The following is a 15,068-nucleotide window of genomic DNA, read 5'->3' as shown; positions in this document are numbered from 1 at the left end:
GAGTACAATTCTGAGAGATCTATACTTTACTTGAGTATCATTTTTGGGGAGTACTCATGACTTTACTCAAGTGTATTTGAGAGGCAAATATTGTACTCTTTACTCCACTACATTTCTATCCATAACCGTGAGTACCCGTTACTTCTAAAAAAAAAGGAAAAAAGAAAAATCTCGGAAACCCTCAATTTGTTGTTTCCCTCTCAAACGTGATTGGATTGTGCAGGCGACACTGATTGGGACAGCCTATCAGCAATCACCTTGAGCTTTCTGCTAAAGTCAACTCCATGGTCAAATTTAGATAAGAGACGAAACCATGGACGAAACAATGGATGAAGATGCAGCAGGTCAATCCTGGGAATGTGCCAACCTGTGGCGCCACCTCGCCAGACTATTTACATTTTCTGAACAAGTTAATGATAGTTTTTGCTTCAAGTGTTTCAATTACAAAATAGTATTTTGTATTTGAAATACGTATTTTAAATACATATATTAGAAATACTGCCCATCACTGGCAACATGGTAAAAAGATGAAAATGACTTGATTTTACTTTCAATTCCTTTTACATTCTCCAAGGTATTAACATTAACATTTTTCATAACTCCATGTAGGACGTTTCTGTACATAAATGTAAGCACTGTGGCAGTAGTAATGCAATATTTAGAAAATGTACTCTTGTACTCTTGATACTCAAGTACTTTTAAAAACAAGTACTTCAGTACTTTTACTTAAGTAGACATCTGACTGTTGTACTTTTACTTGTACTTGAGTAAAATTTAGCAAAGGGTAGCTGTACTTTTACTCAAGTAATGAAGCTGTGTACTCTGTCCGCCTCTGACAATGACCTATACTTTTCTCCATTCTATACCATACTCATTGTAAACGTTGAACACTGTGCACTGTTGCTCCCTCCTTTCTCCAGATGATGATGAGGTGTTTGAGTTCCCCAGTGTGACCCCGGCCGGCCCAGACCTGGAGGGCCAGTCCATCACGCTGATGACTGGCTCAGCCCAGCGGATCTCGGTGCGACTCCAGCGGGCCACCACCAGCCAGGCCACGCAGACGGAGCCGCTGTGGGGCGACCACGGCTGGGCGTCTGGCGACGGCGGCTCGCACACCTTCCCCAAGATGCGATACCGGCCGCACCGCAAGGCCTCCAAGGGCTCCAAGGGTTTCGCACGGTGGGAGAATGACACCACCGCGACGACACCGACGCCAACGACGGCAGGAGGGGGGATGGCCGCTGGGCAGCCGAGGAGCCGCAGGGACTCCCAGGAGCAGACGGAGGGGTCGGTGGTGGAGGTGGCACACAATGGCATAGCCATGCACAGACAGAAAACAGATGTCCCCGGAGTCATGGAGGTGGGTATTCTCTGTGTGTGCGAGTGTGTTTGTGTGTGTGCGTGTGTTTCTCTCTCTCTCTGTGTGTGTGTGTATGTGTGTGTGTGTGTGCATGTGCGTGCGTGCGTGTGTGTGCGTGCGTGTGTGTGTGTGTATCTGTGACTAAGTGTGTGCGTGTGCGTGTGTTTCTCTCTCTGTGTGTGTGTGTGTGTGTGTGTGTGTGTGTGCATGTGCGTGCGTGCGTGTGTGTGTCTGTGCGTGTGCGTGTGCAGTACATGTGTATGTGCGTGTGTGTGTGTGTGTGTGAGGGGAGTGCGAGCACTAAAGTGTATTAAACCACACAACCCTTATGGATCATGTACTGCAAACATGGATACATAGTGTAGTGGAGCCCAGGGATGGATAACTTGTGTTTCAGTGTCAGTACATGCCTGCTGACAGAGTCAACAGTGGCACATTGTGTTATTTCAGGTTGAGGTCATGTATTCTTTACTGTAAGTGTTAATACAGAATGATTAAAACATTCTCCTCCCTCCTACTTGTCTGTGATGGTAGGATATAATTTCAAATCCACAAAGACACCCAACACACGAGGGTGAGGCAGCTTTAATACCCGCCGGCCCAATCTAGGTTAGCGGCGCAGAGGAGTGTTTTCTGTCGGTTGCCGTGCCAGCCCCACCGACTCAAGGTTCTGGAACATCTCATTATGAAAGCCTCGCTGGTAACCATCGCCGTGGTAACAAAGAGATTCAGTGGCTGTCTGCCACAGGGAGTTTTGCACTCTCATTCTACAAGAGATTATCTAGATACACTGATGGTGTTTAATGTGGAATCGCAGTTTTTTCCCCCCGTTGTATTCCCGCGCCCGTCCAGCTTTAGGGGACTATATTAAGACCAGCCGTGTCACCAGGGGTCCAGAGGCGGAACACAGAGGACTCTGGTGTGGAAACACTTTCCATAAAAAGCCATGGGGGAAATGTAATTGTGCATTACCGACAAAGTGTTTGCACCCCAGTGATTGTTGATAGGGGATTGGCCTGTGCCAGTTATGTCATTTAGTACGTGTGTGTCTATGTGTGTATGTGTGACTTGAATCAAAGCGTCACAAGCATCTGTCTCCCTGTGTTAATTTTGTCTATATTTTGACCTTGATGATACTTGAGCAGTCCAGTATGTGATGACCCACAAGGATGTAGGTTAAAATAACAACCTGATGTAACTTCTGTGTCTATGTCTGTGTGTGCGCACTACCTGTTATGTTTTGTTCTTCCAGTGACGCTCTAAATCCTTCTTGGTGTGTGTGTGTGTGTGTGTGTGTGTGTGTGCTTGTGTGTGTGTGTGTGTGTGTGTGTGTGCTTGGTGTTATCTGTTCTCTCCCTCTTATCTGTTTTCATTGTCTGTTATCTCTCTCCCCATGCCTCTATTGACCCACTGTGTCCAGTGAACTGGGCTCTTTTTTTATAAGAGAACTGTTACGTATACAGCACACTGACACACACCGACACACGACACATTAAAATATACATATGTAAGTTTAAACCAAAGGGGAAATGTATTGATTTATATACAAAAGAGCATGTGTCTGATTGTTGTTTGAGTTTTATATGAATACATTATACTGTACTGCCTTTACCGTGCCCTTTTCCCTATGGGGATGCATTGCTTATGACCACACTCTTCCTTCCCCACCCCCTCACAGGCCAGCTGACTTATCCACCCTGGGGGCCAGTGTCGGAGCCCCCATCGGCCCTCAGCTTCTCGCCCACGGAGGCTCTCATCGCTGGGGGATGTCTTGGGGTGTCTGAGACCCCCGTTTGGTGACAAGGATTAGGGCACTCCTCTCTGCCCTCCCTCCCGCCAGCTCCTGCTGGGGCAAAGGACACACTGGATGAAAGCCCCAGAGGTCGTTCTTCAATAGACAGAGGGACAGAGGGACGGATGGACTGATAGACGGGTAGCGCGGATAGATGGAAATACAATAGGTGGAAAAGCTGTCTGTCCAGGTGGAACCGATTCACAGTCAGCACACACCCTGCACTCTCCTGACCTGTGTGTGTGTGTGTGTATCCCAGCAGGGTCATATTCTGGCTAACTTGGTGGGGAGGCAAAGACAACAGAAATCTGAATGCCACAGCATAGAAAGACTTGGCTGGCCAGACATTTGACATGTGTTTGTAATTGGGCGTGTGAGAGTGTGTGTGCGTTTGGAAGTATATTATGTACACATATGAGAATGTGTACCATATGTTGAGTCATAAAGGGTTACTATGTAAACTGCTGAGAGGACACAGCTAGTTAAGAATGGTAGAGCACTAACACTGGTTGAACAGCAAATAGAGGACAATTTGAATGTTGAAGACGTGCTGAGTGATTATGAGTAAGACGTTAACAGTTGAAGTAAAATAGGATGTGCTAGAAGGATATTGTGCCAAGGAATATACTCCATAAGGCTCAAGGAATATGCGGTGGAAATATCAGCAGGTAAAAAGTATGTTGTTTTATAGGGTGGATGGAACTGATTTGCCAGATTGAGTGTTGTTGATAATAATATAGTTTTTTTTCTGCCAGTTTTGTCAAGTTCCAGATCCCAGGAATATGGTACTTTCTTTATTGACAAGAATTCATGAACAACACATGATGAAAATGGTTTTATTTTTTTAGTAAAAGAAAATATGGTCATCATCTATATCATAAAGGGATTTCAATTTGATGAATGGAATCATCACACAATTTATTTTACTGTCTGGACTACAAAATTAAAAAAAGAAACCTCCAGACTATGACCTATGACCTATATCGTTCTCAGGAATACCACATCACATTGCATCGATCGACGAAAAGCAACGCAGGCATTCTCTCAGGGCTAGAACAGTGGCTCCTGCCATCGCCAGCTCTCTCACCTGCAAGCCAGGTGTGTGTGTGTGGGGGGGGGGGGGCAGGTGCATGTTTGCTTACTGTTGCCAGGCGTCGGATGGAATGAGCCAGACAGTGCCTCCATCACCATGGTGATCCAGAGAAGTGCGTAAAGCGGAGAGTAAGCTGCGTCCATCTGTACAGGGATCACAGACAGATACACCCTACCCCCCACCCCCATCATCCACCTCTTGCTTCAGGAGGCCAGGAACAGGTGGAGATGACATGTACATGATAACAGACAGTCGGGGCTGGCCTTCTGTCTTGCACTGTAGGGGAGATGGAGGTCACTGTAATAGAACTCATTGAGTGCTGAGTGTAGACAAAGTGAGACACTTTCTAAGCTACAGTACATCAGAGAAAAAAAAGGCAAACATATGTGAGGTTAAATCTGCTTTTCAGCCACTGGGATCTGAGTTATTACATGTACTACATCAAATAGATGTGTATAATATATGAGTATGGGATTAATTGATGGACATTTTTTGTAATATTCATCTGCCATGATCAAGAAAAAAATTGTTTATGTGTCCAGGCTGTATTGTTTGGAATATCTAACAGATATGTTAATGAAGGTCATAAGATTGCAATATATACTTTTGGGAAGCAAATATGCTAGTACCAGTGGTACAAACATATTTTAGCTGACTTCACATTCATATGTTATAGAAAAAAATGAAGTTGTTTGAGAAGAACAGGCAGAGGGAGAGTATATGAAAATAGAGGGTGAAACCTGAAGACACTTTACCTGTGGGACTTCATAGAGCTCTTAGGTAGGTACCCACCTTGGACTAGAGATCACCCTGAGATGTAGCATTAGCGAGCATGGTTTCACAGGCTAACACACAAATGTAGATGTGTTGAATTCATCCCATTTTTACACGCAAGAAGTAGCCTATGTTTTGGTGTGATCGTATTTATTTACTTTGTGCCTACTTATCGCCTAAGCACCCAGGATAAGGGATAGAAACTGAAGCAAAGTGAATTCTCAGTAGGGGGATGCTAGACTTCTCCGTGAACATTCCTGTGTGCATTATATTATTGCTTTTCACATGGATACAATGTCCCCCAGTATTTTCATGATGTTAAACTGGTCTACTTGAGAAAAAGTGGGTATATTCTTATTTTATTTAATTTTATTTAACATTATTGCAGGTCAGATGTTATTTTTATACTCATAAATGGTCTTTAGTAGCATTCTTTATTTTATTATTATTATTGCAAGAGTTTGCTATTTAACCTTGCCAACTATTAATTTAATTATTATAGTACGTCTATCAGAGGTAAAGTAAAATAAACAATTTCATCAGTCATATGTAGAACAAGGTTGCACATTTTTCAAGAAAAATCAGTTTACAGTTTCCATAAATCTCTCCTTGTTGATAAGCTGAGAGATACCATACTGATTACAGTTGGTTAGCAGACAGAAGTGTCTTTTTTAAATTATGGATAGGGATTTTTCTTGGACCAAGGACCTAATACAATAAAATCAAATGCTGTTCTCTGATGCAGAGAGGAGGGTGAAGAGTATGTGTGTGTGTTTGTGTGTGAGAGAGAGTGAGAGTGAGTGAGAGAGAGAGAGAGAGAGAGAGAGAGAGATGCATCACAAGCCTGGTTTTCAGTCCAAAATACTGCACAGTAGTTCTACACAGTGATGTAACCATTACATATTCAGAGGCTTGTTTTGCCCAAGGGCAAACCCATAATATCAAAACAGCAGCAAGGGGCATCCAGGGTTAAGCATGTGAACATTGTTAAGTAATGTGATTATCCACTGTACATAATATCACCTGCAAAACCATGTCCACAGGGATTGTGTCTTTTAAATGAGCAACCATGCCTTTACCAGTTTGGGTCCCTGACTGGACTAATGTTATTTGGGTGTTCGGGTTTTAAAATGAGATATACTGTATTTTTGTAGAAAACAGGAAAAGTGGCTATAAACTATTTATATTGGATAAAAACAACTGAATATTTATAGAAATTTAGAAAGGGGTGAAATGAGACAGAAGGAAGTTTGGTGGGTTGGAACAAAGATTCTTTAAAGCATCTCTTGTGGGAACTGAGTTTCCCCTTTTGCTTTCAGATCCCCCTGCTAATGACATCAGCATGACTGTGTATATCCTTAGAAGTGTCACATCTGCTGTAAAACCCATATATTGAACATTTTCTTTGTGCAGCTTTAGGCCGATTTACTTTTAAGATGTGTTCCCTACTGTACATGTTGATTCATTAGTAACTTAGTTCTGTCTGTCCTGCTCTACACAGAAGGGATACCACATAGATGGTATGCTTGATTTTTTCTCTGTACCTCAAACCACTGTTTTTCTTTTATTATGACCTGTGCCATTTCGAATAAATCTTCTGCCTCTTATAATCATAAAGATTCTGTGCGTGATTATCAAATTATGTGTGGCATGGTGTGGAACTTGAAAAATGTCACTAGTAGATGGTAAGCAACTATTCATTTTTGTTGTTCCACCCTCAAGGTTAATGTCAGAGTAGATTTTCCCATTGAAATTAAATATGCCTATGTAAAACTAGCCTACAGTAGTAGTAGCAGTATCAAGTGCACGCTCAGATACTGTCAGATCAGAGGTAGCCTTGACATGAAAGTAGGCCTATAACTCTTTGCTGCGCTTACCACCTAGTGGTCACAGAGAGTAATGCTGAAATCAGTAAATCAGAAAGGTGCACAGGCAATGTGTAGCCTAAAATATATATAATAATAATAATAAAAATCACAGTATTTATAACAGCATACATAGGCTACTGAACTAATAAAGCAATAAAATGACAGAATGAATTGTATCCCATAAATCCCAATCCCATGTAATATTATTCTATTCCGGGGGTTTTCAGATATGATATATCAGATACTTGTCTCTCACTGAATGTTCGACCCCTGAAGATATTTGCTGCCGTGACAATGGTGGTGATAGCCTTCAATAGTTCATATGGGGTAATATTTGTCTTTTTCATGAAAATGGAAAGGTGCCACACCAACTGCGGCGGTCTTTAATAATTTTACTCAGGCATATCCAGAGACGGCTCATTACAGGAGTTACTAGATTGCTGAGAGATCAACGGTAACGTTATGCCAACACGGCACTGCTAGCACCAGACTGCTGCAGCGTTAAATATTTCGAGGAATTTGTGCATCTGTTGGTCTAATGGAGACCGATATTCTGGACTCCCTTGAAGATTTGGGGTAGGTAACCATGTAAATTTCACCTGTATCGTACGAAAAGGAGCACTGAGAGAAGTTGCCGGCTGGGTTAGCTAGTTAGTTAGCTAGCCGGCTAGCGTGACATGTCAATGGACAATGAGACGTGTGCTTATCTTTCATAATGTCAGTCTGTCTCTAGGCGTTTCTATTAAATGAAACATAACAAAGTAGATAAGTCATCTTGTAAAGTAATTTACTACCTACAACTGAATGGCCTGAAACGAATGGAAATCGTTGACATATTGCCAAAGCCACGTTACCTCAGGTCATGAATCAATGCAAAAGCAACGATAACGTTAGCTAACTAGCAACCTTGCAGCCACCTCCTGGAGCCACCTCCAGCTGGCACTGGCCCGTTTGGCTTATAATGTAATCGTGCAACGTTGGCATTATTGTTTACAGATTAGGTGACTTCTATTCATATGTTTAGATAATTATAGCGTATTTCGAATTGGCATAAAGTGTAATGGAGTCTAGTTCAAATGAGCAAGACTCCTAAGATGGAGATTTGTGTGGCTCACTAGTCAGGACCGTTTTGTATCTGGTCTATTCTATGCTTGATCTATATTTAGCACCAAAAATACTGTAACCACAAAAGGTTAGCTTTCTGAGTAGATTCCTATTGAGTGAGAAAACATGGCATCTTGTGGCAATTGTTTTGTCAGAGCCAGGGCAAATACTGACAGCAAAGGACTATTTGTACCAGTTGTGTTCCTCACATGACTTCACTTACTGAGCAGTCAGCGGATGTTATAACCCTCTTCTGTAACAGTATCCGTGTGTGCCTCAGAATATTGTCGATCCATGATTTCTTGGGTTTGCCCGTGCAAATTACAATTTTTGTAATGACATTGCTTGTAATGGCATCCATTTGGATTTATCAAGTCTTGTATGTGGTCCCATGTCATAGGTACCAGGGGCCCGTGCTGGAAGATGGATCCCTGGATGCAGCGGTGAGTGGAGGAGCCGAATCCCCTGAGTTCACCAAGCTCTGTGCCTGGATCGTGTCCGAACTGAAGGTCTACTGCAAACTGGAGGAGAATGTGCACGCCACCAACTGTGAGTGCTAATGGCTTCCTGCCATAGAGGGACGAAGAGATGAGGAAACAGGATTCTGGAAGGCTTACCCCAACAAAACGGGGAATTCCTCATCCGTATCCGTTGTCGATTTTGGCTTCGGGAGAACATTTTGTTTCACTTCAGTGACATGTTATCCTCCCATTAAAGAAAGTCTATCTAACAGGTGGGCCATTAGCTGACGTGGTTAATCGTGTGTGTGTGTGTGTGTGTGTGTGTGTGTGTGTGTGTGTGTGTGTGTGTGTGTGTGTGTGTGTGTGTGTGTGTGTGTGTGTGTGTGTGTGTGTGTGTGTGTCTCTCTCTCTGTCTGTCTGTCATCCTCTCTAGGCCCCAGTGAGGCAGAGGGCTTTCAGCTGGAGGTGAGTGGACTTCTGGCAGAGCTGGCATGTCCATACACTGCCCTGACCTCAGGAGATGCCACCCAAAGGCTCCTCAACAAATCCAACTGCTTACTACTCTTAAGTAAGGGTGGCTTTCTCTTCAATTGTTTAAAATTCTAGAAATGTATGTATATATGTATGTATGGATCACTATTGATTGAGTGTTTTGAATATAAAACAAAATTGGTCTAGATATTTTTTGTTTCATACATTTCGATATCCTCGTCTAAAGTATTTATTTTTTGTGCATATACCTGAACTCTTAACTCACTGGCTGTGGCCGTGTCAGCTTTCCTGATCTCAGAACTAGAAGCCTCCAGGATGGTGCTGATAAACCAGCCGCAAAAGAAGGTGGAGGAGTCAGGCGGCAGTGATGTCTTCATGGAGCTGAAGGGCATCTGTGTAGGCCTTGGCATGTCCAAGCCCCCTGCCAACATCACCATGTTCCAGTTCTTTAGCGGGATCGAGAAAAAGGTTTAGCTCCTATTATTCATACTTCTGTAACACATTCTACTCTCTGGACTAGTCTATAAATCTGTATTAAATATAGTAATCGTAATATAGTAATCTTTGAGTTTTTCAAGTGCATCCCATTCTTGTATTTACAGCTGAAAGAAGCTATGTCCAAAGTGCCCCCCAACCATGTCGGAGCTCCTCTGTTGAAGAAACCACTAGGACCAGTTCACTGGGTACGTTGCCTCTATGTTGTTTTGGGAGGTTATAATGAAGCAATAAGAATTTCTATCTCAGTTTAGTTGCCTGTTTTTAAACAGTTACCAGTTACTTCAGTCATATTTGCTTCATGCTTTACTATATGTTTGTCTGCTTTTCATGCATGAACTGGCATTGTAGACTTCGGAGAATGTGTGGGACGCTTGAGACCTGCAGACTCTAGACTTCAGAGGGTGCTTATCAAAGTGTAAAGTGCAACCTAGATATGCAGATTTTGGTACAACATCTGAAGCAAAAACCTTTGCTTTGGTAACAGATAGAATTGATTTAAAGGAACACGCCACCGATTTCTGAAATTGTGTTATTCACCGTCTCCCCTAGATTTAGACAAGTGGGCAAAGGCATTTTTGTCGCTGTGCATGCATTGTCTTTGTCCTGCAGTGCCACCGCTAGCTTAGCATAGTATAGTGAATGGAATCTTTCGTCGCCGGATAGCATGTTGTGAGTAAAAGTGAGCCAACAAAAGAAAAAATCCCTAATTACTTCTTGTGGCCCGCGTATTCACAACGAATACAAATGGCAATGCAGATTAAGACGAGGCAATTTCCTAGGCTGATATTGACTTGGGACTATATGGGGGCGAAACACTGCTACTTGGGCGCTGAGATATCCACCAACACATGAGAACCTCACTCGCCACAGCACGGACAATCGCTGCACCCAAGTAGCAGTACTTTTCCTGTGCTTCACCCCAATAGTCCCGAGTCATTGTAATGTATTATAATATAATATTCATTATTGAATGCTTAGCTGGAATGATGTTTTTCCCTATCATCCTATTTCTAAAGCAGGCTTACCTGTGGGCATGTAATTAGGCTACAGGGTTTCTACAGGAATAGCATGTTTGAACTGGCACTGCACTAGTTCTGAATAAAACCAGAATATGGTTTGCATTGAAACGTAGTCGTCGTAAGCGAAAAGCATTGTCTGATACTTTGGCCTATAATTCTTTCTTTGGTGCTATTAGGTAAGGGATAATGTATAGAACGCCGGTCATTATTGTGAAAATAAGTCCCGACAGGGTGAGCCGGACCCCGACGCGTCAGCGGGGACTTATTTTCCAAATAATGACCGGCGTTCTATACATTATCCTGCTTATTGGGCAGCCGTGGCCTACTGGTTAGCACTTCGGACCTGTAACCGGAGGGTTGCCGGTTCGAACCCCGACCAGTAGGCACGGCTGAAGTGCCCTTGAGCAAGGCACCTAACCCCTCACTGATCCCCGAGCGCCGCTGTTGATGCAGGCAGCTCACTGCGTCGGGATTAGTGTGTGCTTCACCTCTGTGTGTACACTGTGTGCTGTGTGTGTTTCACTAATTCACGGATTGGGATAAATGCAGAGACCAAATTTCCCTCAAGGGATCAAAAGAGTATATATACTTATACTTATTATACGGCTACTTGCCAAAACGGAAGAATAAATTTCACAATATGTCTCTTTACATTTATTTGCTACCATTTCGTTGTGGCTTTTGCTGAGAAACAAATAGTTTGCAACACGCGCTGAACTTGAATTAAACGTTCTTTAGAACACAGCTGCTTTCACTTTTGAATGAGATCCGTTGCCATTGACAGCGGTCATTATTTAGAGGTCCTTAGGCGAAAATAATGACCGGTAGAACTTTGGGAAATCCCATTCAAGTCAATTCTACCTACCTCCAATTCAAGTCGTTCTACCTGCATTGTGAAGAGCCGTATAATAATTATTTTGAATGTGTGAAGGTGACCCTCTAACAACTTAAGAGTCAGCACCTGTGCCAGATGACTTACTTTCCCTTTCTTGTGTTTGCATGTAGGAGAAAATTGAAGCAATCAACCAAGCTCTTGTGAATGAGTATGACGTTAGAAGGAAGATGTTGCTGAAGCGTCTGGATGTGACGGTGCAGTCATTTGGGTGGTCAGAACGGGCTAAGGTGAAGCACGGCCTCTGCTCCTCAACACGCACCATCAGAAAACAATATTTGATATCTGAATTTGTTTTGTGCTAGTGCCAGTAATGTTTCCACCCTAACAGACTGATAAACTCTGCTCTACCATCCAACCATTACCCCAGGCAACTAGTGTTGGTTATTATGTTAGTTTTGCAGCTCACAAGGACCAATAATTTGAGTCTGTGATCTGTCAACTCATTTATTTTCTGTTTGTGTCATAGAAGAAGTTTAATGTAGAAGACCATATGTAGGCAAATAGTAAGCATTGATCCAGATTAGTCCAGACACAAAGCAGATTGTTGCTAGTGCTAGATTTCACACTTGCATGTCTGCATGTCTGAGTTCTTAGATAATCTTTAAAGTTAGTTGGTTGCCAATCTTTTTTCCTAACAAATTTATAGTCTGAAAACACATAGGCAATTTATGAAACCGGGCTCCAGAGTGGACACTTGAAAACTCTGCGGTCATTTTTTCAGTGTGTTTGAGACTTTTCAAAGCAATCACGCAGGATCCCAATTTCACTTCCTGATTGGGTCATATCAGTCACAACATATTTGTCACGTTCTTATCATACATGACTCTTTTTCTGAAAGAAAACAAATGCCCTGTGTTGGTGACTGGTCATGTGATATCCATTTTTGGGTTTTCTGATGTTGTACGATATATAAAAATGACAATACTAACTTTTGTAGGCCTTGAAAAGTCGATATAATTATCATGACTACTAGCTTAGTGGTAAGGTGTCAACTAGAGTCTCATCTTACCATTATTAACCCAAATATACAGGGTGGCCGCAGGCCCTTAAAAAGTATTCCATCCAGTTTTAAAAACTCAGAAGTATTAAATTGTTTTAAATGAAGATTGAATGTAAGTTTGGTCTTACATTTACTTTTCAAGTAATCCTAAAAGGGTCTGCCTACAGGTATAAACAAGTTAAATGTTAATTTGCTTTTAGTATTTAAAGGGTCATAGGGTTTATACCTGTAGGTACCCTGATCACTGAGACTGTTCTCTACAAGTAGTGTTGTCCTGAGATGTTCATAAAACACACTTTTCTTTCAACAGACACACTCTGAAAAATTGGCTAAAGTCTATCAACCATTGCGTGCAGCACTGAATGCAAAGACTGTCGTGTCTGTGGCTCACCTCTATGCAGCACGAATAGACCTGTCAAAAATTATGCGCACCAGCAGTGGAAGGATCAGAGAGAAGACGGCTTGTGCCATCAATAAGGTAATGCATCTATCTGCATTTCACAACAAAGTACTACTACAGGACTACTGCAAATGCTTCGAAATACCTCTGTTCTGTAGGGCAGAGGAACTGGTCACAGTATTTGTCCCTCAAGCCACAAGCCACAAGTCACAGACCCTTGGTCCAGCTCTTACTGGCTTCAGTTCAAACACTTGTCTTGTCTTCTTTTAAACCAGATTCTGATGGGCCGTGTGCCTGACAGAGGTGGGAGACCCTACGAGATCGAGCCACCACCCCCGGAGATGCCCTCGTGGCAGAAGAGGCAGGATGGTCCGTCTGGTGGCTTTGGCGGTGGGCAGCATTACGGAGGAGGGGGCAGAGGCGGGGGTGGTGGTGGCAGAGGTGGCTATGACCAGCACTCCCATGGTGGGAGAGGAGGAGGGGGTTATGAGCAGCGCGGAGGTTACGATAGGGGAGGAAGGGGAGGAGGCAGAGGGGGCAAAGTTCAGGGTGGCTGGTCAGATGGTGGAGGTGGTGGTGGAGGCCATCATGGTCACTACCAAGATGGACATGGAGGGGGTCATCAGGTGGGAGGGGGGAGAGGGGGTTATGGAGGAGGAGGAGGAAGAGGAGGAGGAGGTGGGGGATACCAAGGCTATCAAGGAGGTCCAAACTATCCTGGAGGTGGAGGTTACCAAGGTGGAGGCGGACACCAAGGTGGAGCCTACCAGCACGACAACCACCATCAAGACGGGGGCCGCCACCAGGAGAGAGGGGGCCGGAGCGGACGCGGTGGCCGAGGAAGGGGAGGCCGCGGCGGGGGAGAAGGCTGGGGCGGCAGAGGCGGCCAGAACTACAACCAGGGCGGACAGTTTGAACAGTTCTTCCAGCACGGAGGCCATCAGTACAACCAGGCGGGCTTCGGCCAGGGCTACTACACGAGCTGAGACCGCCCAAGGCAGGTCACCACAGCAGGGTTTGCGCAGCAGTGGCTCTGGAGCTGGGATGAGCACAAAGAGAAGAGTGACACGTCGCGTACGTGAGGGGGACGGGTGTCATTTTCAAGCTCAGCACTGCGTTCACATCCTTGAGCGACGCGATGGGGAGCTTGAAGGCAGGCCGTGGCCGCTTTGGTTTTCAGGCGCCGTCTTTTGTGTTGTTGGTTGCCGCCTACTGAAAGAAAGTCAATTCCCATCTGATAGCTCACCAGACTATTTAGGCTCAGTGTGTGTATGTGTGTGTGTGTGTGCGCGTGTGCGCACTGCGAAACCATTAATGTGCCATATTAAGGGGATTTTTGCTGGGTTGAGCTTGGAACAGAGCGGCCCAGACCTATCCCACTGGGTGAACCAGGCTGTGTTGACCACGATGAAGACAAAGCCTTATTACAGAGATTAGTTGGAGGTGGAGATCTTTTGAAGGGGTCTTGCTACACATTATTCTACCTTGACAAAACAAACAGAATCTCTCATGGGTCGTACTATTTTCATTGAACAAAGGTGAAAGACCTTTTTTTGTTAAGCACTAGTTTACATTTTCCCCCTCAAACAGTTGTTTTATTTCAAATTGAGTTGTGGCTAACTAAAATATGAATGTTCTTTTATTGTTTGCAGACAATCTGACCACCATTTCTGTTACTTAAATTTAATGACATTCAAATAGGCCACCCAAAGCTGCTTTGTTATGTACATAATATGGAAATGACTGCTTGGAAGTGGGAATGAAAAAAGAGAGAAGAGAAATAAAGAAACGTGTGTAAAATCAACAGTGTCCTACATTTTCGTCCAGTTTGTCTGAGGAAATGACAAATATTTGGAGATGTGTTGGAGAGATGTTATCCTTGACTGTTCAATTCAATAAAGCACTCCTTCAATCTACTGTAGGTGGTGGAGTTTCCATGTAACTAAATGTGTAACTGCCTTCTGATCTGAAATATGCAGTTTTCTGTAGTCATTAAAAGAGGAAGTGGTCAAAACCATTTATTAGCTATTAATCAAAACTGCAATTCCTTATGACCTGGATGGGTTTTGACAGGTTGTGCAACTGATATTTGATCTTCAGTAAAATATTAGGTCTAAACAATCAGGGCCAATTTAATGTAGATTAATGAAGCATAGTCCACGACTAAAAGTTTTATAAGGGGAAATCTTCATTGAAGTTCTCTTTTCGTCTAGTTCGCAATTTTCTTTGTATCGTTTATCAATCAACAAAGCAGGCCACAGAGCCCAGCTCACCGATGAACACTTTGGACACTGTCCCACAACTAAAATGAC

At 43.4% G+C, this 15,068-nt stretch overlaps 2 protein-coding genes across 6 annotated transcripts in view; both read left to right on the top strand.

Annotated features, from left to right (window-relative positions):
• The window catches only part of rasgrp3 (RAS guanyl releasing protein 3 (calcium and DAG-regulated)), a 36,623-nt gene extending 29,994 nt beyond the window's left edge, over positions 1–6,629 (top strand). For all 5 annotated transcript variants that reach the window (XM_076285641.1, XM_076285644.1, XM_076285642.1 and 2 more), the window contains 2 exons: positions 921–1,360; positions 3,039–6,629. In XM_076285641.1, the coding sequence (XP_076141756.1) occupies positions 921–1,360; positions 3,039–3,047 (449 nt within the window). In that variant the 3' untranslated portion in view covers positions 3,048–6,629. The remainder of the gene's footprint in view (positions 1–920; positions 1,361–3,038) is intronic.
• Positions 6,630–7,328: 699 nt separating this feature from the next.
• fam98a (family with sequence similarity 98 member A) lies at positions 7,329–14,560 on the top strand. The gene is made up of 8 exons (XM_076285049.1): positions 7,329–7,463; positions 8,392–8,540; positions 8,886–9,020; positions 9,228–9,412; positions 9,547–9,627; positions 11,467–11,583; positions 12,667–12,834; positions 13,032–14,560. The coding sequence occupies exons 1-8, from the start codon at positions 7,426–7,428 to the stop codon at positions 13,740–13,742; spliced, it is 1,584 nt and encodes a 527-aa protein (XP_076141164.1). The 5' UTR covers positions 7,329–7,425; the 3' UTR covers positions 13,743–14,560.
• Positions 14,561–15,068: the final 508 nt, after the last annotated feature.

The sequence above is a fragment of the Alosa pseudoharengus genome, unplaced genomic scaffold (genome assembly GCF_046254945.1).
Source record: "Alosa pseudoharengus isolate Yale_2024_CS ecotype anadromous, Long Island Sound unplaced genomic scaffold, YU_APseudo_1.1 YU_APseudo_1.1_scf_15, whole genome shotgun sequence".
In the NCBI taxonomy this organism is placed as follows: Eukaryota; Metazoa; Chordata; class Actinopteri; order Clupeiformes; family Clupeidae; genus Alosa; species Alosa pseudoharengus.
The sequence above is the reverse complement of the archived record's forward strand: the minus strand, read 5'-3'. Positions and strand labels throughout refer to the sequence as shown.

Excerpts from the sequence above, each read along its gene's own strand:
- fam98a (XM_076285049.1), top strand. The coding sequence starts at position 7,426 with ATGGAGACCGATATTCTGGACTCCCTTGAAGATTTGGG. Across the intron at positions 9,021-9,227 it reads CAACTGCTTACTACTCTTAA|CTTTCCTGATCTCAGAACTA; the intron begins GTAAGGGTGGCT and ends TGGCCGTGTCAG. Across the intron at positions 12,835-13,031 it reads CGGCTTGTGCCATCAATAAG|ATTCTGATGGGCCGTGTGCC; the intron begins GTAATGCATCTA and ends CTTTTAAACCAG.